This window comes from Hyperolius riggenbachi, chromosome 1 (genome assembly GCF_040937935.1).
Source record: "Hyperolius riggenbachi isolate aHypRig1 chromosome 1, aHypRig1.pri, whole genome shotgun sequence".
NCBI lineage: Eukaryota > Metazoa > Chordata > Amphibia > Anura > Hyperoliidae > Hyperolius > Hyperolius riggenbachi.
In genome coordinates this window covers 87790933-87816544 of record NC_090646.1, presented here as the reverse complement: position 1 = coordinate 87816544, position 25612 = coordinate 87790933, and the positions used below count along the sequence as shown (strand labels likewise).

Sequence of the window (25612 nt, the reverse complement as noted above, 5' to 3'; positions counted from 1 at the left end):
ATCATATTTGTTTAATTTCAATGGAAATATACAAATTATTGATACCAAGGTCCCCACAGCTCATAAACTTGGTAATTAAGTGACTGTATTTCAAGGTTAGAAAAAGTGGGCGGTGCCAATAACTACATTTTTTACATGGGAAAATATAAACTGCAGCCATTCTTACACTGTTAATGGCATTGATCCAAACTTGACATAGTTGGCCACTGGGTGACTGGAATTAATATGCAGAAATGTGGGTGGAGCCTACAACAGGCAATCAAAATTCACCTATTGATTTTTAAGGGGAATGTTTAGATCGCTACCATTCTTACACTGTTAATAGCAGTGGCCTCAAATCTGGTACAGTCAGTCACTGGAAGACTGGGGCATAAATTCTGAAAAGGAGGCGGGCAGGCCACAAACAGCCAATCAGATTTGTTTCATTTCAATGGGAAAATGCAACTTATTGATGCCAAGGACCCCAACACTTGGTAGTGGGCGGTGCCAACAACTACATTTTTTACATAAGAAAATATAAACTGCAACCATTCTTAACCTCCTGAGCGATAATCCCGAGCTGAGCTCGGGGTATGTCGCGCAGGAGGATTTCTCAGGCCCCGCTGGGCCGATTTGCATAATTTTTTTTTTGTTACACGCAGCTAGCACTTTGCTAGCTGCGTGTAACTTCCGCTCGCCGCCGCTCGCCGCCGATCCGCCGCTACCCGCCGTTCCGCGCAGCCCCCCCCTCCCCAACCCCTTGTGCAGCCTGGCCAATCAGTGCCAGGCAGCGCTGAGGGGTGGATCGGAACTCCCTATGACGTCACGACGTCCATGACGTCGGTGACGTCATCCCGCCCCGTCGCCATGGCGACCAGGGAAGCCCAGCAGGAAATCCCGTTCTGAACGGGATTTCCTGCTTACTCTGATCGCCGAAGGCGATCGGAGTGGGTGGGGGGATGCCGCTGCGCTGCGGCTATCATGTAGCGAGCCCTGGGCTCGCTACATGATTTAAAAAATAAAAAAAATTAAAAAAATAGTGCTGTGCCACCTCTTGGGCGATATAATTGTATCGCCCAGAGGGTTAAACTGTTCATGGCAGGGTTCCCAAACTTGACACAGTTGGCCACTGGGTGACTGGAATTAATATGCAGTAATGTGGGTGGAGCCTACAAAAGCCAATCAAAATTCACCTTTTGATTTTTAAGATGAATATTTACATTGCTACCATTCTTACACTGGCAGAGACCTCAAATCTGGTACAGTCAGTTACTGGGAGACTGGGGTTTAAATTCTGAAAAGGGTCAAGCGGGCCACAAACAGCCAATCAGATTTGTTTAATTTCAATGGGAAAATGCAACTTATTGATCCAAAGCTCATAAACGTGGTCATTGAGTGAATGTATGTCAAGGTTAGAAATAGTGGGCAGAGCCAAAATTAAATAACTTTTTACATAGGAAAATATAAACTGCAGCTATTCTTACACTGTTAATGGCAGGGTTCTCAAACTTGACATAGTTGGTCACTGGGTGACTGGGATTAAAATTCAGAAAAGTGGGTTCAGCCTACAACAGCCAATCAACATTTGCCTATTGATTTTCAAGGGGAATATTGAAACTGCTGCCATTCTTACACTGTTAATGGCAGGGGCCTCAAACTTGCTACAGTCGGTCATTAAGTGACTGGGGTTCAAATTCACTAAAGGGGCGGAGCCACAAACAGCCAATCAGATTTCGTTGTTGGATAAAATGCTTCCATTCACACAATTTTGATGCCAGGAACTTGAAAGCTCACACACTTGGTCATTGAGTGACTGTGTGTCAAGGCTACAAAAACAGATTTCCCTGGGAAAATGTAAACTGCATCCCTTATTCACTGTTAATGGCAGGGTTCTCAAACTTTGCACAGTTGGTCACTGGGTGACTGGGACTAATATTCAGAAAAGTGGTTGGAGCCTAAAAACAGGGCTGTGGAGTCGGTCCAAAAATCCACCGACTCCGACTCCGACTACTCAGTTTAGGATTCCACCGACTCCGACTCCTCTAATTTGCATATTACAATTTTGTTGATTAAAAGTATGTAACGTGAAATTCGTCTCTTAACTGCCAACGCTTAGGAATTTTACAAGACAACTGAAGTGAGAAGGATATGTAGACTACTATATTTATTCGCTTTAGACTAAAACTAGTCCTTGGTAAGAGTACTTGTAAAAGGTACAAACCGGAACAAAGAACATCTATCAGGCCCTAGGCAATGTAAGTGTGGGTACATGTAAGAATGATGTGCAGGTACTCTGCAGGGGAATAAGGAGATTGTAAACAGACAACACCTCTGTGTTCAATGTGCACAGCATTCTCAGTGGATTCCCTGCAGCTCTGTGGGGAGTGCATATGTAGAGTATAGTACTACTGTGTAACAAAGTAAACCTGAGACTGATGAAATTAAAGTTTTATATATACCTGGGGCTTCCTCCAGCCGCCTTCAGGATAATCCGTCCCTCGTTGTCCTCCTCCACCACCTGGATCTTCTGCTATGAGTCCAGCTACTTGAGCCAGTCGGGTGTAGTGTGCATGCACACACTCCACTGCCAGGAGCATACTACACCTGTGCAGCACTATTGCGCAGGTGCAGAATGTTCCTGGCTGTGGGAGCGGCATGCGGCCGGACAGCGCTGACTGTCTGAATTACCAGGACTCATAGCAGAAGATCCGGGTGGTGGAGGACAGCGAGGGACTGATTAGCCTGAAGGGGGCTGGAGGAAGCCCCAGGTATGTATAAAACTTTACTTTTCATCCGTCTCAGGTACCCTTTAATTTGCAGTCACTAAACCAAATTTTAACATATCAAATTATTTCATTTCATCAGCAAAGGGAGTGCATACATTTGCATAAATCAGCATCAATGCAGAATTATTTCCATCTCATTGACCATCTCTATTAGTGACACAGCTACACATCAGGCTTTATTCTTACAGCATAGATGTTATTTAGTATATATGTTACGGCCAGAACCCGAAGTTTGGCCACTTCTAGTTCTGGCCGGCCACTTCGCGTTCTGGCCAGCCAATGTGCGAAGTGGCCGCTGCACTGCGGCCAATGTGAGGAATGGAATGAATCCTGTAACATTCATGTATATTCTGGCCCCAGCGCAGCGGCCAAACCTATCGCAACTTAGTTATTTTAATGAAATTAAGCCGGCGGCTTTTTCTCTGCCTCTTTCTCTCTCCTCCCCCCCGCCTCTCTCTCCTTCTCTTATTATGGGCAGCACTACGTGTCCCCCTCCAGAGTCGTTCGTCGCACCAGGGAAGCCTGCCGTTCCTGCAGAGCGGGGTGCTGGCAGAAGCGATGTCTGCAGCCTCCCCGCTCTGCTCTCCCTGGCGCGACGAACGACTCTGAAGGGGGGACACGAGTGCTGCCCATAATAAGAGAAGGAGAGAGAGGCGGGGAGAGGAAGGAGAGAGAGAGAGGCAGAGAAAAAGCCGGCGGCTTCATCTGTTTCATTGTCGCCGGCTCAATTTCATTAAAATAACTAAGTTGCGATACGTTTGGCCGCTGCGCTGCGGTCAGAAGATACATGAATGTTACAGGATTCATTCCATTCCTCACATTGGCCGCAGCGCAGTGGCCACTTCGCACAATGGCCGGCCAGAACCCGAAGTGGCCGGCCAGAACTAGAAGTGGCCAAACTTCGGGTTCTGGCCGTAACATATATAAGAGATTTCTGTGTACACATCATATATACAGTCACAATCAGATCTGTATATCTGACCTTAAAAATACGGGGACTGCTTTATTGAAGCAGCACAAGTAACTAATTTTGATTGGTTTATTTCATTTTTGTGGACTAAGCACAGCTATTACTGTATATATACTGTATATATACATTATTTTTAATGACTATTATCTGAGAAATAGAACATTTTATCATATTTTCTATTTTAATTACAGTTACAAATTCATTAGGAGTCGGAGTCGGTGCATTTTTTCCCGACTCCGACTCCAGGCACCCAAAATTGCCCGACTCCACAACTCCGACTCCATGACTCCGACTCCACAGCCCTGCCTAAAAAGCCAATCAAAATTCACCTGTTGATTTTCAAGGGGAATATTAAAATTGCTGCCATTCTTGCACTGTTAATGGCACAAACCTCAAACCTGGTACAGTTGGTCATTGGGCCACTGGGGTTCAAATTCAGAAAAGGGGGAGGAGCGACAAACAGCCAATCAGATTTGTTTCATTTCACTGGGAAAATAAAAATGATTGATGCCAAGGACCTGAAAGCTCACAAACTTGGTCATTGAGTGACTGTGTGTCCAGGTTACAAAAAGTAGGCAGAACCAAAAACAAATTTCACTGGGAAAATATACACTGCAGCCCTACTTACACTGCTTATGGCAGGGTTCTCAAACTTTGCCCAGATGGTAGCTGGGTGACTGAGATTAATATTTAGGGAAGTCAGTGGAGCCTATAATAGCCAATCAAAATTCACCTGTTGATTTTTAAGGGGAATATTTAAATTGCTACCATTTTTACACTGTTAATAGCAGATGCCTCAAACCTGCTACAGTTAGTCATTGGGTGACTGGGGTTCAAATGATGGAGAGGAGTGGAGTCAAAACAGTCAATCTGATTTGTTTAATTTCTATGGGAATATACAAATTATTGATGCCAAAGACCCTAAAGCTCACAAACTTGGTCATTGAGTAATTGTGTGTTAGGATTAGAAAAAGTAGGCGGAGCCAACACCAGCCAAATACATACCCGGGCAATGCCGGGTCTTCAGCTAGTGCATAAATATAACTGGGTGTTCAGTACTGAAGAGCTCACAATCTAATTCCTACCACAGCCATAGTCTAATGTCCCTACAATAGACTAAGGCCAGTTTCGGAGGGAACCAATTAACATGTTTGCACGGTGCTGTAGTGGTTAGCACGCTCGCCTTGCAACACTGGGTACCCGGTTCAAATCGCAGCCAGGGCACTATCTGCAAAGAGTTTGTATGTTCTCCCCGTCTCTAGGTGGGTTTCCTCCGGGCACTCTGGTTTCCCCAACATCCCAAAAATATACAGCTAGGTTAATTGGCTTCCCCCTCATTTGACCTTAGACAACAGTGGATATAAGACCAAATTAGGGATTTGATTTTGAGCTCCTCCGAGGCGAGGGACAGTTACTCACATCACTTTGTAAAGTGCTGCGGAAGATGTCAGTGCTATATCAATAAAAGTAATAATAATAATAATAATATGATCGGGTAGGATGTACCATGCAGTCTCTAATAGTAATAGTTGGCTGATGGTGTAATGGTTAAGGGCTCTGCCTCTGACACAGGAGACCTGGGTTCGAATCTCGGCTCTGCCTGTTCAGTAAGCCAGCACTAATTCAGTAGGAGACCTTTGGCAAGTCTCCCTTACACTGCTACTGCCAATAGAGCGCGCCCTAGTGGCTGCTGCTCTGCTCTGGCGCTTTGAGTCCGCAAGGAGAAAAGCGCAATATAAATGTTATTTGTCTTGTCTTGTCTTGTAAATACATCTGTGTTTCATCTGTATTTATCTTTTAGGGAGCTACAGCCCTACATCCAGGAGCTTTATCCCCAAGTTCACTACAAGGTAGGAAAATGATTTAGCTAAAGGTAGAATGAGAAATTGGATATTTGATGAACTAATCAACATTATGAAGTAGTACATTCATGCAGTTACAGTAATGATGATGTGAATATTACAGTTTTATTTCTAATGTAGTGTGATCTTTACATGTGTATTATTATATAACTAGCCCCCTCCTGCCCTGCACCATTGTGATTGGCTGCTGCGATTGGCCACGGCACTGATTGGATGGAGCGCTAGAGAGATGGTGCATGCAGCTAATCACAGCAGGTTGGGGCAGGAGGGGCTTGTCTGGGGCAGACGGACACACAGCAGATGGCTTGAAAATTATTATTAGAAATCGAGAATATGAGGCTATATGCATTTAGAATTTCATCCGCTCTAAATGTGTGATGATTGTAACAATGTCACAACTTCATTTATTTTATTTATTTTTTTCATTTTGAATACACATTACTTTTTCATTAATGTTACGTTTACTAACTATAGCTTACGTTTCTGCTACTGTTTGTGCTGTTGTAAATGTTATTAGTTGGTAGTGTTGTCCCACCAAGTCACAGGTGAAAATTGATGTAGGGTGTGGGGTTCCCCCTTTGAAGCACTTTTGACTCCCTATCCCCATATGGTCTAGCGTTCCCTCCTCCTTCTGAGATATAGCGCCCCATGTTGCCCAAAACATTAGAGGGTATTTTGCAGAACTCTCCACATCACCCTTTTAAATGCTTCCTTGTTTAATGTGATAGAGAAGAGGGCCTAAAATATATACCGCCTCCCAGAAGAATTAATATAGGGGCATATTACAGGGTGGGCCATTTATATGGATACACCTTAATAAAATAAAATGGGAATGGTTGGTGATATTAACTTCCTGTTTGTGGCACATTAGTATATGTGAGGGGGAAAACTTTACAAGATGGGTGGTGACCATGGTGGCCATTTTGAAGTTGGCCATTTTGAATCCAACTTTTGTTTTTTCAATAGGAATAGGGTCATGTGACACATCAAATGTATTGGGAATTTCACAAGAAAAAGAATGGTGTGCTTGTTTTTAACGTAACTTTATTCTTTCATGAGTTATTTACAAGTTTCTGACCACTTATCAAATGTGTTCAATGTGCTGCCCATTGTGTTGGATTGTCAATGCAACCCTCTTCTCCCACTCTTCACACACTGATAGCAACACCGCAGGAGAAATGCTAGCACAGGCTTCCAGTATCCATAGTTTCAGTTGCTGCACATCTCATATCTTCACAGCATAGACAATTGCCTTCAGATGACCCCAAAGATAAAACTGATAGCAACACCGCAGGAGAAATGCTAGCACAGGTTTCCGTTTTGTCATCGCGGCGCATTTTCAAGCCGGCAGCTGACACTGGACACTAGATGTAGCATCCATGACAAGACAAAACGACCTAATCTACTGTGACGTTTACATAAATAGCACCAACTGCTTTCAGCATCGTTTTAAAACGCTTCCATTCATTTGTATGGAATGGTGGTAGATTCCATTTAAATGACACTTTCATTGGCCAGCGAAAATGGTGTGAACCAAACCTGAGCCAGAATAAAGTCAGAGGTAGCGCCTGCTAGTGACAGCTTTATGTGTCAGTCTTTTCTGTCTTAAATATAGACTAATTAAATATATTGTTTTTTATCTACTGGTTACAGCTGCATTCTCTGCATCAACCTCAACAGGAGCCTCTAAACCACATAAAGTCCCTCCCATGCTAGTTCTTTCTGGTAAGTATAACTAAATACTTATGTCTACTTTTTTGTTGTTATGTCTTTTTTGTATTATTATTATTAAAATGATAAATAGATAAGGAGTAATAAATATATGTAAATAACAGAAATTGAGTTACTTAAAGGGAAATCCCATTGTGTAAAATTAAATGCAGTCCCCTCCTCTACTCTACACTTGCAATGAATAGTGGCAAACATTAATTAAGCTTGCTTGTTTTGTGTTTATGTGCATATAAACCACAGCCTTGACACAGTATCTCTAACAGAAAATAATGGGTGTGTCCGGTAGATAAACTTCAAAGAACATCAGGAACCCGAAAAAAAAAAACCTGAAAACACCAGGAGTGCCCATATAGTGTAGTATTAATATAAATTGAATTAGATGGTAGGTAAATTACTACTAACAAACCCAGGTTGCTAAAGGCAATCGTGGTAATTAGCAATTGGAGAATCCCATCTCCACATGGATCTGTGGATGAGGCTTCTTCAGAATGATTGTCAGTCGCTCTCCAAAAAGGTGGACCCTGGAGAAAGTTACAGTGGAAAACCCCTGTGTAGGGGAAGGATGCTATAACAGATGGGAAGAGGCGCCAAAGCAAAACATTTTCTATGTGCAAAATTTGCCAAGGTTTTAACATAAAACAATCTTCCCTCAATTAGGGGCATAAGGTATAAAAGACAATTTTTATTAGAAACTCAACAGGATGACGCGTTTGTGGGTCTTACCCTCTTCTTCAGGTCAAGGAAAAACAGCGTCTTGGCGATATCTTTCTGGAGCAAAGGAGCGCCTCATAGAGGTTAACGCTCTTGACAAATTTTGCACATATACAATTTTTTGTTGGGGTGCCTCATTCCATCTGTTCTAACAGAAAATGGCAGATGGGAGAATTGAAGTTTGCTGCAGGCCAGTGGATCAGACCAGCTGTTGACTGACAATGGCTTCTGTTCTGTGAAGCAGGTTGGAAGTTTATCCATATTACTCTTCCAGCAAGGTGGGAGTTTATAGGCAGTTTGTACTCCAGAGGGTATTTTTGCCATGTTTATGACCAAGTCATATGAGCTTACCAACATTTTTCCAAATTCAAACGTGGGTGAAGGTCATTTAACAGTGATGGAGGAATTTCTCTTTAAAAAAAGCCTACTAAAAACTTGAGATGGTCAATAGGAAACAAATAACGCAGAGTTTCTAATCTTGTTACACAGCTTTACGTGATGTGGCTCAGTGTGATAGCAGCCTGTTCTCTACCCTCGCCTAGTGCTAGTAAGTGCCAGGACACGGTGCATTGGAGCAGCTGGCAGGCAGTGAACTCACCACCTTCAGCCTCCCGCGTAAAAGACGTCTTAAATACAGGTGTGCCCTAATTAATGAGGCACTGATAATCTCTTGGTGATCAGAGCTCCGGGTACCGCCCATAAGTAGTAATGGAAAGTACAAGTCCTCATGAAGTCAGTAAAAGACCACCTGCTTATGGAGTGTAAAAGTTCATCATAGACCGGGCATAAGCTGCCACCAGTGGGCAAACAGGGCGCTGCACAATTTCTAACACACAATTCCTAACACCTACTTTTGCGTACGCTAAAAAAAGGGCGCCGGGAAAAAAGGGCGCAGGGTTTTAAAAGATAATCATGAATAACGTTTAAAAAAATTTTGTGTTATATTTCGTTTAAAAATAATGTTTTATAAAGTTATAAATCATTAAATAATGTGTATAAAATCGGCAATTTTAAAAACGTTAATCTTCCCTGTTTAAAAATTGAAATTTATAATAACGTTTTTTAAAACATTAATAAGAATTTTACTAAAGCTATACCTAACCCTACTCTCACACAGAACCCTCCCTGTACCTTCCCCTAACCCCTAGACCCCCCTGGTGGTGCCTAACCCTAAGACCCCCCTGGTGGTACCTAACCCTAAGACCCCCCTGTTGGTGCCTAAACCTAAGACCCCCCTGGTGGTGCCTAACCCTAAGACCTTCCTGTTGGTGCCTAAACCTAAGACCCCCCTGTTGGTGCCTAAACCTAAGACCCCCTGGTGGTGCCTAAACCTAAGACCCCCCTGTGATAAGCATAAATTTAAAAAAAAATATGGTGCGGTTTTTCGTTTAAAAATGTAAAAAAAAAATTGTACGGTTTTTCGTTTAAAAGTAATGTTTTAAAAAAATATTGTACTGTTTTTCGTTTAAAAATAATGTTTAAAAAATTATAAATCATTAAATAATGTGTAATCATGAGAAACAGTTATAAAACATTAAAAGTCTCCGGGCGCCGCTTTTAAAACGTTATTTTTCTCCGGCGCCCTTTTTTCCTGTTGGGCGCCGATTAAACGATATTTATTATGGGAGTGAATGACGGCGCCCTTTTTGTCCACCTGCCTCATGCGCCCAAATTTCCTGCTTCCCCTACTTTTCCATCCAAGACAGTAATTTAAAGTACATCAGAAAAAGGCACTAGCTAATTTGGGTGTCAAGTGAAGCCGCTAGTAGAATGTAGGCAATACTGTCCATATTCTCCTAAGGCTTTTACCTGCATCTACATTAATTCTAGTATTCTACCCCTAGCTACGGAGTAAACCCTATGCCTAACACTACTCATCCCTTCTTGGAGTAATTCAGGCTCAAGCTATTGCCAGCATTGCCAGCCGGAGTATCCAAATCGCCCAAAATGTCAACGTAAATGCTGCAGGGAGTTACCACAAGATCCATGCCTACCATACAGATTATGCAATAATGCAAGTCATACACAGGCAGTGTGCACAACAGGAAGTGTGCACAACAGGAACATGGTGCGACGCGGACTGATGGGAATCCCAGTGATGTGCTTTCTGCCCAGCAGGGAGTGCGTTATTAGCCTGTGGGCAGGCCTATGCATAAGACCCTGCCACCGTACCATGGCACAGGGTCATAGGAAGCCTCATATCTGCAGTGCTTGCACCCCATCATATCACACAAATCAAGTGTAAAACCAGCTTTACTATTAGGCCCGTTCAAATGGGCAACTGACAGGCGGTGAATTCTTCGTCAGCCAGGCACTGGTTACCGCTCGGTACCAGTGCTAGACAGGTGCCCCCCCCCCCTTATGGAGTCAGATCTGAGCCTCGGCATGTCACATTCCTCCACCATCATGTAACACCTACACCAATATGACTAGGAGAAAACTTAGCAGAAAAAGTTAATTACATGAGGGCCATAGTGTACCTAAAGGCAGTATGTGTTAGGTTGTATTTAATAAGGAGCACAACTTGGACAGAGGTATGGTTTCATTAATCCATTTGTGGCCTTTATTAGAGTCACTCTTTCTTCTACTTTTTCATATTCTGTTTAACTACTTGCTGACCGCGTCACGCCGATGGGGGTGGCCGAGGCAGCAGCCCCAGGACCGCCTAACGCCGATTGGCATAAGGTCCTGTGGGCCTGTTTTGCAGGAGATCGAACGCGCTAATGCGCGCGAATCTCCTCAGTGTAGACGGAGCTCCGCCCCACCTTCAGTCTCCCAGCTGCGATCGCCGCTAGGAGACTGTTAGATGGCGGAACCGCTGTCTTTTCAGTCCATTCAGTGCTGCGATCTAAAGCAGTATTGTACTGGGGACAGCCGTGTGACACAGCTGTCCCCTCCAGAGGCTCAGGGGTGATAGGCTGTCATAGGCTGAAGCCTATGTCAGCCGATCGCAATGATTGGCTGGTGGGGGGAGGGAGGGCATGTTTAAAAACAATATGGAAATTTATTAGGAAAATAATAAAATAAATATTTATAAAAAATAAATAAACAATGCTGGGGGTGATCAGACCCCATCAGCAGAAAGCTATGTTGGTGGGGAGAAAAAGGGGGGTGGGGGAATCACTTGTGTGCTGAGTTGTGTGGCCCTGCAGCTAGGTCTTAAAGCTGCAGTGGCCAATTTAGCAAAAAATGGCCTAGTCTTTAGGGGGGTTTAACACTGCGGTCCTCAAATGGTTAAAAAAAAACTTTTCAGAACTCAGTAAGTACCAAAAAGTAGGTAAAAAGGATTGTCAAAATTATTATAGTATTTTCTTGCCTGTAGTTGGCTTAGAAGGCCTTTTATTGATAAAAAAATCACCTAGCACAAAAGGTGGGAGAAAAGGTGAACTGCATATGGGCCTAGAAGAATGTCATAAGAAGAAATGTCTTTATGTTGTTTGAGTAATAAATAAGAGGATAAGACCAATATAGACACTTTCTAGCAATAATAAGAGGTTAATGGGATATAGCACAGCTGTATGTGTTTGTGTAGATATGTTTGGCCCTTTCTCAAATGGACCTTTATGGGTTGCACAAACAGACTGGCCATCTGTCCCTCAAATATTCCTCTCTGTTCCTCATTTCCCATAATAAAGTAGCCTGGACCTGATTGAAGCCCAGTAATTGCTAGGGTTAAGGGCTACTGATAGTTGAACACATGCAGATATACAGTATATTTACATGATTCAATTAAAAGTGCTGTGTGAAAAATTCCCAGTAAAAAGAGACATAAACACATTTTTCTCAGTACTGCTCTCTTTTCTCTTGAGGCTAGTTTTGAATCAGGGTAAAACCATTTTTTGGATAACGTAGAAGAAAAGCAGTAAGCTTTATAGTATGACAGCTTCCCCAGACTGATTTCTTCTAAGTTAGCCAATAAATGGTATCATCCAGATTCAAAACGTCTTGCTTTTACCGTACGACACTACTGCTTCTCTTAGTGATTTTAGATAGTGGAGATGTTACTGAATGACAATAAAGATAGCAGATACAATTTTCCACCTGCTGTACCCAGGTGATCATGCATTTTGATCAGCTCAGGATGGTGCCTTTTTTGGCACAGGGCCACTGCTACCAAAGGGGCAACCCTGGCAATTGCCCCAGGGTCCTGAGTCGGGTCCACCCAGGTCTCCCCCCAACTTAACCACTTCACCACTGAGGGGTTTTTACTCCTTTAGGACCAAAGCAATTTTAACCTGTCAGCACTCCTCCCATTCTTTCATAAAACAACTTAACCACTACTAATCACCAAAATGATCAACAAAATGATCTATATCTTTTTTTCACCACCAATTAGGCTTTCTTTGGGAGGCAAACTTTTGTTTTTCTTAACATCTTAGTAAGGGGGCTTTTAGGACCATTGTAGTCCCTTACACACTCCAATGAGTTCTGGGTCACCATGAGCTTGCTGGTTAGTCTGTGCATTTGGGAGGTACATTATTCTAAGAATTATTTTATTCTAAATGCATTTTAATTGCAATAATAAGAAAAAAAATTGAAAACATTCATTATTTCTCAGTTTTCGGCCATTATAGTGTTGAAATAAAACGTTCTACTGTGGATAAAACCCACATATTTTATTTGCCCATTTGTCCTGGTTATTGCAGCATTTAAAATATTTCCCTAGTACAATGTATGGCGCCAATATTTTATTTGGAAATAAAGTTTTGTTTTTTTTTAGTTTTGCTACCATGACTAATTACAGGCACGTAAATTAAAAAACAACAGTAATATACCCTCTTGACATACCTACTAAAAAAAGTTCAGTTCCTAAGATAACTATTTATGTATTTATTTTTTTTTGTAATTTTTTTTTTTATTAAAAAAAATGTTTGGGTACTATGGGAGATTGTGGGAGGGAAATAGTTAATTTTAAATGGTAAGTGTTGGTATTTTTATTAAATAAACTGCATTTAGATGTAGTTTTACTATTTGGCCACAAGATGTCCTCGTGCATTATTTCTGATTTGCGTATGTAAGTTATGCGTGGCACTGCCGCTCCAGGAAGATACAATGACACAGGCATCTAATAGATGCCAGCGTTCATTGACATGGGGACTTAGATTAATGAATGGGAGCTGCGTTCCCATTCATTTATCTCTCCGCTAACGGGCAGAGACGGGAGCACGCGTGGGCGCTAGTGGCGGCAGCCTGCCGCTGAAGACATGTAGCCACAGCCCTGGGACTTCACGTGAAGTTTACCCGGGCCGTGATTATACTGCACCTGGTGCATTAAGTAGTTAATTGTTACTCCCTTGGGCCCCTGCAGAGTATCATCTCACCTGTCCCAGCAGGCGCACTCCTCTGTCAGTCCGCTATGTGCACTTCTGTCTTCATCCTTGCCGGTGCGCCGCTCCTCCTTTACTTAATGCCCACAGATTACAGAGAAGATGCAGCCAGTGGATGATAAAGATGGGAGTGCACGGAGCCATAGACTGACAGATCGCTGTGCCTGCCAGGACAGGTGAGACTCTGCAGGGTGCAGCAGTTGAGTTAGGATGAGTCCTAGAGGTACAAGGCAGATGGCTTCCTGGCCCCGGGGGCATCAACAAAGGGTCAAGTCTGTTGGCGGAGGTGGCCTTGTGTCTGCTATTTTATCGGGCACCTTTAGTGCCCAAATTACCGCTGATTGCAGCTATTAGCATTGCGCATTGCTGCCTATGCGCAGCTCCGTTTTTACCTGTTTCGTGTTTCAGTGTCCCAGCACTTTCAGGGCCCTTTCACACTGTGGCGTTGCGTTGTGGCAATTTGCCGCAGCTTAACGCTAGTCTAATGAAAGTCTATGGGTATATTCACATATTAACACGCGCTTCAAATATACGTTACAACGCATATCTGCGTTGACGTGGGGCGGACCGGAAGTCAAGTGAGTCTATGGTGACGCGTGTCGGTGTGAAAACCCGCCACAGGTTTTACGCATCGGGCATGCGTGGAAGTGTATTTTTTGCAATATACTACTGCGCACGTTATCGCTTGACTGGCAGGAGCTGAGCGTCACTTCCTGCTTGGCCAGATAATACCAAAAGGGAATACTGCGGTATTCCCTGAAGGCCTGACGTACCTATTATTATTATTATTATTATTTAGTATTTATATAGCGCCGACATATTACGCAGCGCTGTACAGTGTGTATATATATATATATATATATATATATATATATATATATATATATATATATATATATATATATATATATATATATATATATTGTCTTGTCACTAACTGTCCCTCAAAGGAGCTCACAATCTAATCCCTACCATTGCCATATGTCTATATTATGTAGTGTAAGTACTGTAGTCTAGGACCAATTTTTAGGGGGAGCCAATTAACTTATCTGTATGTTTTTTTTGGAATGTGGGAGGAAACCAGAGTGCCCGAAGGAAACCCACACAGACACGGAGAGAACATACAAACTCTTTGCACATAGTGCCCTGGCTGGGATTCGAACCAGGGACCCAGCGCTGCAAGGCGAGAGAGCTAACCACTACGCCACCGTGCGTGTTACTGACATTTTTGTTTACTGATGGAGGAAATTTTACTTGAAAAGCAGTTGCATTGTTTGATAACATATGAAAAGCAGCAGGGATTTGCTTTAGGCAGGTATGAGAGCTGTATATAAATTTCTCAGATAAAATGTTTTGGTAGTTAATAGCTAAGGGAATTGAATGGTCCTGCACACCGTATTATACCTGTCACTGTTACTGACCTATCGACCAGTGGAGCTAAACTGGGCTGAATGAACTAAGCTAAACTCCTATTACCTGTACTCTTGACAGATAAGGCTTACGGGAATAGACAGCATAGCGTGTTTATACAGTGTAAAAATGTCATTTAGCCATAAGTCTTCCTCCCACCGGGGGAGCTATATCCACCTACGTCTCTCAAAGTACACTCCTCAGCCTGTCCCCAGCACCTCAGCAAAGCCACCTCAAAAGACAGTCATGGAATTAGATTACCCCTGAGTGCAAAAAGACTTTACTTCAACGTTGGAGAGATGTCCTGTTAAGAACCCTGAATACGTATATTAGAATTTCTAGATAGAATAATAATGAACCTTAATTAGGGTGTACTTGTCACTCACAACACAGTGTAGGCAGCCAATTTGAAAGTTTAAAGAGGATCTGAACTTCTCTAGAGAAAAATACATTCTTTCCAGGACAGTTATACACCGCATATTTAAAAAAACTTTACAAACTTTAGTGGATAAAACTTGCCTCTCTCTGGCTCTTATGCAAACTTTTTCTCCTGAGTTTTCTCTTAGACCAGGCATGTCCAAAGTCTGGCCTGAGGGCCAGATGCAGCCCATCAAGCCTTTTCTGGTACCCCCCAAAGCTCTCTACGGGCTGGAACCCACTAGAACGATTTTGAGAGCATTTAGGGAGCGATTCAAAACGCTAGCGATTTCCCTAAACGCTCAGCTAATGTTAATGGATGGGCCAAATTCCACTGGAGCAATTGCTATTACCAAAATGGCAAATGCAGGACATGCAGCATTTTAGCACTTAGCGTTAGCGGTTATCGTTTCTGCAGTGTAAAGTATATAAACGCTGGCATAATCGCTTGTCAAAACCTACACAGAGCGATTTTGCTAGCGTTTTGAAATTACTGCACACTGTAAAAAAAAATTCAATCAATTGAAAGGACCAATCGGAATAAAAAAACATTAATCGCTACACAATCGCTGGCAAAACGCTTACACTTTTTAAAATCGCCACCAAAATCACCAAAAACGCTCATGAAATCGCTTACAAAACGCTCATACAAAATGATAGCGATTGTGATTAGCGATTTGTAGTGGGTTCCAGGCCTCCAGCTGTTAATTCCATACAGCCGTAGGCAAGCCCTGATTTTTTTATTTATATTTTTAGTCCCCCTAGCCTAAGTATGTTGTGGCTCCCCTTTCTTGTGCCGCAGCACCCCTCCCATTCCATGTGCAGCCCCCTCTACTTGTGTTCCATACATGTACAGCAGCCTCTCTCCTATTCCATGTGCAGCCCCCTCTACTTGTGTACCATACATGTACAGCAGCCCCCTCCCATTCCATGTGCAGCCCCCTCTACTTGTGTTCCATACATGTACAGCAGCCCCATCCCATTCCATGTGCAGCCCCCTCTACTTGTGTTCCATACATGTACAGCAGCCCCCTCCCATTCCATGTGCAGCCCCCTCTACTTGTGTACCATACATGTACAGCAGCCCTTTTCTCTTATGAACAGCTCTTTCGAGCATCAGTTTTCTTGTTCATGTGTTGCGTCCCATTTTCACCCTCCTCTTTCATATGTAGTAACGCCTCCTTCATGTCCAAATGTCCCTGTGGGCTGCAACTGCCCAAGGCCTGGGCCTTTGTGGCCTTTCCAGAAATCCGGCCATACCCACAGGCCAACTTGCGTTGCTGCTCTGCCTTTCCTTTTGCTCGCCTGTAAGTTATCAGCCACCACTGTAGCAGTAGCAGCCACTGATTAGCAGCCACCACTGTAGCAGTAGCAGCCACTGATTAGCAGCCACCATTATGCCAGCAGCAATAGCAGCCGCTGTTAGCAGCTGCCACTATAATAACTGCACACAGTACATTCGTTACTTCCCATGGAAATGTTTTATTCGACAAAATGTCACAGGCATAGCGTCCCCAACGGCAATCAGCAAATCGTGTTGAATTTCGCTAGTTCGGCACTTGCAAAAACAGCCATATGACCCTTGGCCTAAAAAGTTTGGACACCCCTGTCCTAGGTAATATTTTCCCACCCTGTCAATAAAATGCCCTTTAAACCACCAGCAAGTAAGAAAATAATAAAAAATATTTTTGATAGTATTTTTGTCATGTACTTTTTAGTTGAAAGTACTGAATAGTTATTTTTAAGAGAATATGAAAAATGAGCTCCTAGGAGAAAACTCAGGAGAAAGAGTTAATTGAATCAGGCATGGAACCCACTACAAAACACTATCACTAATCGCAATCGCTAGCGTTTTGTTTGAGCGGTTTGTAATCGATTTCATGAGCGTTTTCGGTAGCGATTTTAAAAAGTGTAATCAATTTGCCAGCTGTTGTGTAGCAATTAGCGTTTTTAATTCTGATTGGTCCTTTCAATTAATTTTAATTTTGTTACAGTGTGCAGTAATGTAAAAACTCTAGCACAATCGCTCTGTGTAGGTTTTGACGAGCAATTATGCCAGCGTTTATATACTTTACACTGCAGAAACGCTAACGCTAATCACTAATGCTCAAAAATGCTGCATGTCCTGCGTTTGCAATTTTGATAATCGCAACCGCTCCAGTGGAATTTGTCTCGTCCATTAACATTAGCTGAGCGTTTAGGGAAATCGCTAGCAGTTTGAATCGCTCCCTAAACACTCACAAAATCGCTATAGTGGGTTCCAGCCCTAGGGGCCTTTCTCTCTCTATTTGAGAATGTGGACAGCTGCTTATGAAGAGGTAACTAGGACTGACTAAAATTCGATTAGTCTATTTTCAAGCTGCATACATTTGCATATAAAATTTGCATAATCCTTCACCAACTCAAAATTATTTGCATCACATTGACCATCCCTACTTCCAAGCATGTAGGAAAACCAACCAGTGTTCCTCTGTGGATTTCAGCTGGCCATAAACATTCAATTTTCCTCTGAAGTAGCAACTAGAAAACCCATTTATCACTCTCTGATTACACCCTTATCGGATTGTGATTGATGATTACTGCTGCACACTAGCGATGATCATTGAGATTCAGATATTTCCAAGTATATGCAAATGTATGTAAATGTGTATGCAAATATATGCAGCTTAAACATGGACCAATTAAGTTGTATATATTTGCATTACAATTTACATACATTTGCATAAAAACTGAAATATTTGCATCTCATTGATCATCCCTACTGCACACAGCACATCGATATTCAATACATTTCAGCAGGTTATCTATTGAAGTTTAATTGAACAGTACAAAGCTATGGTCCGCCCTTCCAGCCCCATCCAGCCTGTCTGATAGTTCAGATCGTTTTTAAATGAATCAACAGTGTTGCTTGCAAATTTTTGCCAAAGTCATTTTCACATCAAAAATTTTATTTTCGATTTTGAGAATTTTTTGTGGAAAATAGGCTTGTATTTTTGCATTTTTACCGTATAATTTTTTAAAAAAAATCTATATATTTTTACGGCAAAAATTGTGTAAAATGCGTCAATGCAAAAAAATATATATTTTCACAATTTTTACAGCGGAAATGTGAAAATCAATATTTTTACAACAAAAATTCACAAAAAGCGTGGAAAACAATATGAATTTTCAATGGAATTTCCACTCAAACATCGAATTTAACAATAATTTCGCAAAAATTAATGTGAAAAGAATATTAGCATTTTTGCTCATCACTGTTAATCAAACATTTTGGGGCAATATTTTTCAGGCTTCAGGCAGAGTGGTCACATCTGATGCGAATCAACTCGATACGGGATGGCTTTAGTATCAAATGCTTCTATCTCTTCATGTAACCTCTGGCAGACTGAACAGTGTTGAGTTCAGAGCTCCGTGGTGGACCCTCGATCATTTTCAGGATTTCTTGATCTTACTGCTATAGATAGTCCTTCATGAAGCAGGTTACTTCAGTGCGCTCTTCGCCACACTGCGCCTGACCTGTGCGCCACCATAGGCGTTACATAATGTAACAAAGCCGGACCCTATATTACTTCTCCCTCCAATTTACTATTACTTGGAGGGGGAATAGTATTTAAAGTCATCAGGAATCGATAGAAAAAAAAATGAAGCAGATACTTACCTAAGGAGAGGGAAGGCTCTGGGTCCTGCAGAGCCTTCCCTCTCCTCTCACAGGGCCCTTGTTGCAGCGGCAGCTTCCCCATTTGAATCCCCCACCGCGTGGAACTTTGGAAGTCTTCAGAAGCCGAGTCCTCCTGAAGACAGGTGGCATACTGTACACATGCGAGTGCATGAGAGAGAGGGCACTCACTCGTGTGCCGTATGGAGCGGCAGGGGCGTTTTTGGGCCAGTGGAGACAAATTTACATGAACTTAACAGCAGTGTAAGTAGGCCTGCCCAGCAAAAATGTTGGTTGAAGCCAGTAATACAAAAAATATGAATAAATGCAGCACATCACATAAATAGGCAATGCCACTTAAACATAACTAGGCAGAGTTACCTGGCTTCTGTGCTGGCTGGTCTGGCTTTCTGCTGGGTGGGCTGGTCTGCCGCCAGGTTATCTGGCAGCCCCCCCATAGCATTCCCTGACCTTCTAGTGGACTCCCCCCTTGCTCCCACAGGCATCCCATTGAGGCACCACAACTCCCAGCATATCCCCATAGAATAACCACAGCTCCCTGCATACCCCCATAAAGGCACCACAACACCCAGCATGGCACCACAGCACCCAACATGCCCCCATTGATGCATCACAGCTACCAGCATGCCCCCATAGAGGCTCCACAGCTCAAGCTCTGCCTGGGGGGACATCCGTGCACCCCAGAATAGATCCGTGGCACGTGCCACTAATATTTGGGGCTAGCAACGCCCCTGTGGAGCGGCCCGTCTTCATGAGCGCTCAAGCCCCCCTAATACTTACGAAGCGGCAGAGACAGCAGTATTTGACCAAATTGGTTGAATACTGCTACTAGGGAGCCAGTGCTGGAATGAGGACCGAGCAGGAAGGCTCTACATGACCCAGAGTCTTCCCTCTCCTTAGGTAAGTATCTTCTTCATTTTTTTTTTTTAATATCAGTTCCCACTGACTTTAACGCCACCAGGTATTTCAGCAGCAGCAGGGTGAGCCGGCCTTGAAGGGTCAAATAACACGTATTCAGTCCTTTGTGACTTTGGCTGTAGGCTTGGGGTCATTGACCTGTAGAATAAATCTGGGATTGAACAGACACCTCTAGCAAGTGCCAAGAACCTTTTCACCAGTAGTGTATGTGTTTGTCAGCAGCCTGGGCTGCAGTGTTTCTCTTGATCTGAGCTACGGTGGAATGCCATGAGCATGAATTAATCACACTATATGTGCTTCATCTGGTCAGCAGGGGCAGCAGGTTATCCAGCCGAGCCACTGGTTTCTGACCGACCTCGCAGTGAGACAGCAACTTATGTAAATATCCCCATCAGCCCTACATCAAAGAAACAGCTGCATTACATGGCATTAGAACTTCAAGATCCTAGTACAGGAATACGAGGTAACATCCATTACTCTGATCCAGCCGGATCATTCACTCGTCACCTTGTCAATGATTGATTGTTAACCTACTTCATCAGCAGGTGTCAGACCATTGAAGAAGCTGGGGGAATACTAATGCTCTGCTTGTTCATTTAGCTGCAGACCTCTGGGCTGTACCTGTGCATCTTATCGCTCTGTGAACGTTGCATGCCTCACAAGTGGGACACTGTTTTATTGGTAGTAGTACTAGTGATTTATGCTAGGTACACACACCATACAATTTTCGGTTAGATTTTCTGTAAAGCCCCATCTACACGATACGATTCTTTGTGCAATTCGATTACGATTCTATTTACGATCTGATTAAATCTGACATGTCCGATCAGGATTCAATTCGATTTGCCATTGTTTTGCAATGGCAAATCGAATTGACTAGAATCGAATCCCGATCAGACATGTCGGATTTAATCGGATCGTAAATAGATTCGTAATCGAATTGTACAAAGAATCATATCGTGTAGATGGGGCTTTAGATTTACCTGCCAGATAGACAATTTCCAACATGTTGGAAATTATCTATCTAACCATCTATTTGCCTAGCAATTAGGCATTGTTCTACTCAGCAGGAGTTAACCAGAAGACAATGCACCAGAGATAATGACCAGTCTCTACCAGTACAGTAAGGGTAGCCATACACTGGTCGATTTGCCATCAGATTCGACTAACAGATAGATCCCTCTCTGATCGAATCTGATCAGAGAGGGATCGTATGGCTACCTTTACTACAAACAGATTGTGAACCGATTTCAGCCTGAAACCGCTCACAATCTGTGGTGATGGTGGTGGTGCTGCCGCCGCTTCCCCCCCCCCCCCCCCCACCGCATACATTACCTGCTCCGCCGGCACGACTGCCCCCGGTCGCCGCTGCTCCGTCTCCGCTCTGATCTCCGGCCCCGGCATGCTTCACTTCTTCCTGCCCGGCAGGAAGTCTAAACAGTAGAGCGCCCTCTACTGTTTAAACTTCCTGCCGGGCAGGAAGAAGTGAAGACTCGGAGACCAGCGCGGAGACGGAGCAGCGGTGACCGGGGTGAGTCACGCCGGTGGAGCAGGTAATGTATTGCCATTCTATTGCGTCGGTCGTCGGGCACTCGAACGCCGCTAGCGACGCACTCCCTACCCGCAGGCGATCGGCAGAAATTTTCCGCACGGAGCGATCGACGGGATCGGCCGAAATAGATCGAAATTCGGCGTGTAGCGGGAACGATGTGACAGCAGATTCGATCCCAGTGATCGAATCTGCTGTCGATCTGGCAGGAATCGGCCTAGTGTATGGCCAGCTTTACAGAAAATTGTATGGTGTGTACTAGGCATTATATAGTGCTTGCTTGCTAATTGTAGCCAAATTCATTTTCGCATTGAAAATGCTATTTTTGTATTTTTTCAATATGGTCAAAGAAAACACATTCGTCTTTCTGATGTGAACATTTTCAAACAACGTGAGAAATAGTATTTTTTTCCTGCTTCAAGCACGAAAATCATTTTTTTAGTGTGAAAATTGCTGAAAAAGGCAAAAAAAAATCACACACTTATTACAAAATGATTTTCGATGGCATTTTCGCTCTAAAGCCAAATTTCACATTAGTTTCGTGATAATGAATGTGAAACGAATATCGTCATATTGCTCAACCAGTAGTACCTTCTGTGGCAATTGGCAATAGGCCCTAGGCTCTCCACACATGATAAGCGGACCCCAGGGGGTACTGTTGCTGGGCTAAGGGGGTTCTTGGACTTGTCAGTCAATCCGTTATGGTAAGTTTTGAGATTTCAAAAATGATGAATCATATATAAGCAAACCTGAATATGTATTTAGAATGTGTTAAAACATCTGGTAATTTTTGAAAATGATTTCTACACAATTGTAGAGTGCTCTTAAAGCCAATGGGAACCGCTTAATAAAAAAATAAACCAGATACTTACCTAAGGAGAGGGAAGGCTCTTGGTCCTAATGAGCCTTCCCTCTCCTCTGCAGGTGCCCTCAGTGCAGTGCTGGCTCCCCGTTCAAATCCCCGCTGCGGGGGACTTTGGAAGTTTTCGGGAGCCGAGTCCTCCCGAAGAAGGGCGGCTCCATACTGCGTATGCGCGTTTGCGCGTTAGAGGGCACTTACGCATGCTCAGTATGGAGTGGCCCGTCTTCGGGAGTACTAGCGCTCCCGAAGACTTTCCGAAGTCACCTTCACCGGCGGAAGGAGCAGCACGCGGGCACCGGGAGAGGAGAGGGAAGGCTCATTAGGACCTAGAGCCTTCCCTCTCCTTAGGTAAGGTCTTTTTTTATGTAGCAGTCCCCATTGGCTTTAAAGAGACACTGAAGCAGAAAAAAAAATGATTTGTATGTGTAGTACAGCTAAGAAATAAAACATTAGGAGCAGAGACAGAGGTCTAATATTGTTTCCAGTACAGGAAGAGTTAAGAAACTCCAGTTGTTATCTATGCAAAAGAGCCACTTAGCTCCACGACTTTCAAAGTCACAGAGAGCTCTGTCTTCTGAAGCTTATTATTACAACTGTCAGTCAATGTACTTTTTTTCTCTGCAGAGGACAGGTCAATAGTTCACTGGCCTGCTCTGTAAAATAATTTAGAATGCTGAGTAGTGTGTAAACTGCAAATATTAGAGAATGATGCAATGTAAAAAAAAATATATAACTGAAAATAAAAAAATGAGACTATTTTCTTTGCTACTAATGTTCTAGTAATTATCCGTACTACACAACCAATTCATTATATCACAATTTCTTTTTCACTTCAATGTCTCTTTAACAAACATTTACAGTGTTCTCCACATAATTTTTTACCAGCCGGGTGGCATGAAAAAGTAACTGGGTGGGGAATGCAGGGCAGTGCAACTCTGTTTACAGCATAGGAGGAGGATGGGGAGGTGAGCCGATGACAGCTGGGTGCTCACCAAAATTAGCTGGGTGGAGCACCCGGCTAAAAGAGCTTGGGGAGAACACTGATTTATGTGTCAAGGGGTACTTGAGATGATGGGCCTGTTGCAAGAAGTCCTCAATACAAAAGGAGGGATCCACACACAGATTTCAATTAGGAACAATGCAAATTTATTGTCCCATCAAACCCCTAATAACATCTGACTGTAGTGTTTCGGGGCCTCAGTCCCTGGTCCCCTTTTGTCTGTCTTAGGCTTGACAAAGGGGATCAAATAGGCCCTAAAACGATCATCTGTGTCCGTCAGATGTCTTATTTTATGTTGACGTTTGTTTGTATTTTTGTGCTGAACCTAACTGAAGTCTGTGTGAGGATCTCTCCTTTCCTATTGAGGATTATCTGAGCCACAGGGATCCTGCACTCTACAACGGTGTGCCATCCTCTCTACATGGACTGTTGCAAGAATTGGTGGTAAATTTTCCCTGGGCAACCAGAGCACAACAATTTTACCGATACTAACATCAGGGGGGCAGTGCGCATGACGCCATTACCTCGGTGACACTTGTTGCAGTGATAGCTTAACGTGCACTTCTAAACTGGTGCTAGAACCATCAACATTGTTGTGCACTTCCTTCACATGCCAGATTTACCGGTACTAACAGCAGGGGCGCTCCCCAGTAACATGCTCTGCTCTTTTACCGTACTGGCTGCGTATGGCAAATTTACGGGCACTTCGTGTATTAGGCTTGATGTTAACAAAAATAGGGGGTACTTGGCCACATCAGTTATAAATAAACAAAGGGGTACATACTGCGATAAAATTTAATGCAATGGCTTATTCAGGTTGAAATTAGGCCAAAAGCGGCAGCTGCTTTATATGATTGGCATAAAACTAACATAAAATTTGCATCAACTTAGAAGTATTAGTATTTCATTGACCTTACCCATGAGATTTCTCATGGGAAAAGGGGGTATCAGCTACTGATTGGGATGAAGTTCATTTCTGGGTTACAGTTCCTCTTAAAGTCAATAAAGAAACTCATTCTAGCCACAGCAGAAGGAGCACACTCATAATAAGGCGCACAATGCAGCTGTTTTGTTTGAGTATGGAAGCTTGTCAAATTCCCCTTACCTTCACATGACACTCTGTGTTCAGTTATCTGCTGTTGAAGCAGGGGCGTAACAATAGACCCTGCAAGGGATGCGGCTGCAGGGGGGCCCAGAAGCCACAGGGGGGGGCCCATTTTGATAGACTGATAACCATGGGCAAGGAGAGAAGAAGCTTTCTGCTCTCTGCACAATTGTTCTAATGACTGCATCTGCTCAGCCACTGATAAGGAATCATACAAAGTTTGCAGACAACAATTTGTAGACAGTCCCTATTCAGTGTGCATCAGGCTCTTGTGTACAATGCCCAGCCCCCTTGGTGGGAGGGGGCCCCATTCAAAGTTTTGCAGGGGGGCCCAGTGATTCCTAGTTACGCCCCTGTGTTGAAGCCTCTGATACATTTATCATTTCAGGTAGGTCTAACAGACATTAAAATATATAATGTTTTTGTTGTATAATACAAGCTGTCCACTGTGCTCTGGCTTTAATAGACCTGAGTAGTAGCAAAAAAGTTTCTGTACCGTGTTAGCCAAACAAATTATTTAGGTAGAAAAAACAAAGTCTTGTAAAAGTAATACCTTTTAATGGTATTTCTTATGGACCTAAGTCGGAGTTCCCTTGACTTCTATGGGTGGTATTATCTCTGGTCCTAGAAAGGGCAGGAATAGAATATTTTATCCTTCCTAGTGGTAGGAAGCAAGATTGCCGACCACTAACCAGCATCCTGCTCAAAGCTACCAAGCAGATACTTCAATTTACCTCTATCTGCCCTCAAATTTTCCCTCCAGAAATTGAAAGCTCCTACTCCTGCAGTTCTAGTTTCTCTGAAGGATCTAGCTGAGCCGAGGTGACATTATATCTTGGGAACACAAGGGGTTGAGGAATTTTCGTTATGAGAAACCGAGACACATGCAGGCCAAGCTCGGTGCCTTTTTTTTACATATTTGGGTGAAGTTGGGTCAATTTCCTGGAGAGCCAGGTGAACTAAGGGCTGGTTCAGACAGACGTTTGGAGGCGTCGCGTTCGTTGGCGTCCCGATTGCGGGCTTTCAGCAGCGTTCGTGTTGCGTTCGGATGCGGTCGCGTTTTTTCTTCCCCTAGAGGGACATTAGCCATCGCGGTTAACTGCCCCTGGAAGCTACATGTAGTTTCCAGGGGCTCCTTGAACGCCAGGGAAAATCGGGACCCGAACGCCGCATTCGTGCAAACGCGCTTGAAAGCTTTGTACAAACGCTCCCATTCACTTGAATGGGAGCGTTTAACACCAAGCCCCGAACGCTGGCTGTAAACGCTCTGCAAGCGTCCGTCTGAACTAGCCCTTAGTGTTACCACTTA

At 43.4% G+C, this 25612-nt stretch overlaps 1 protein-coding gene across 2 annotated transcripts in view; it reads left to right on the top strand.

Annotated features, from left to right (window-relative positions):
- The window catches only part of DOK7 (docking protein 7), a 214803-nt gene that overhangs the window by 172518 nt on the left and 16673 nt on the right, over nucleotides 1–25612 (top strand). Inside the window, exons 8-10 of one of the 2 annotated variants that reach the window (XM_068267194.1) lie at nucleotides 5537–5585; nucleotides 7251–7322; nucleotides 20098–20250. In XM_068267194.1, coding sequence (XP_068123295.1) covers nucleotides 5537–5585; nucleotides 7251–7322; nucleotides 20098–20250 — 274 coding nt within the window. The remainder of the gene's footprint in view (nucleotides 1–5536; nucleotides 5586–7250; nucleotides 7323–20097; nucleotides 20251–25612) is intronic. The other variant, XM_068267203.1, reaches the window with a different exon arrangement.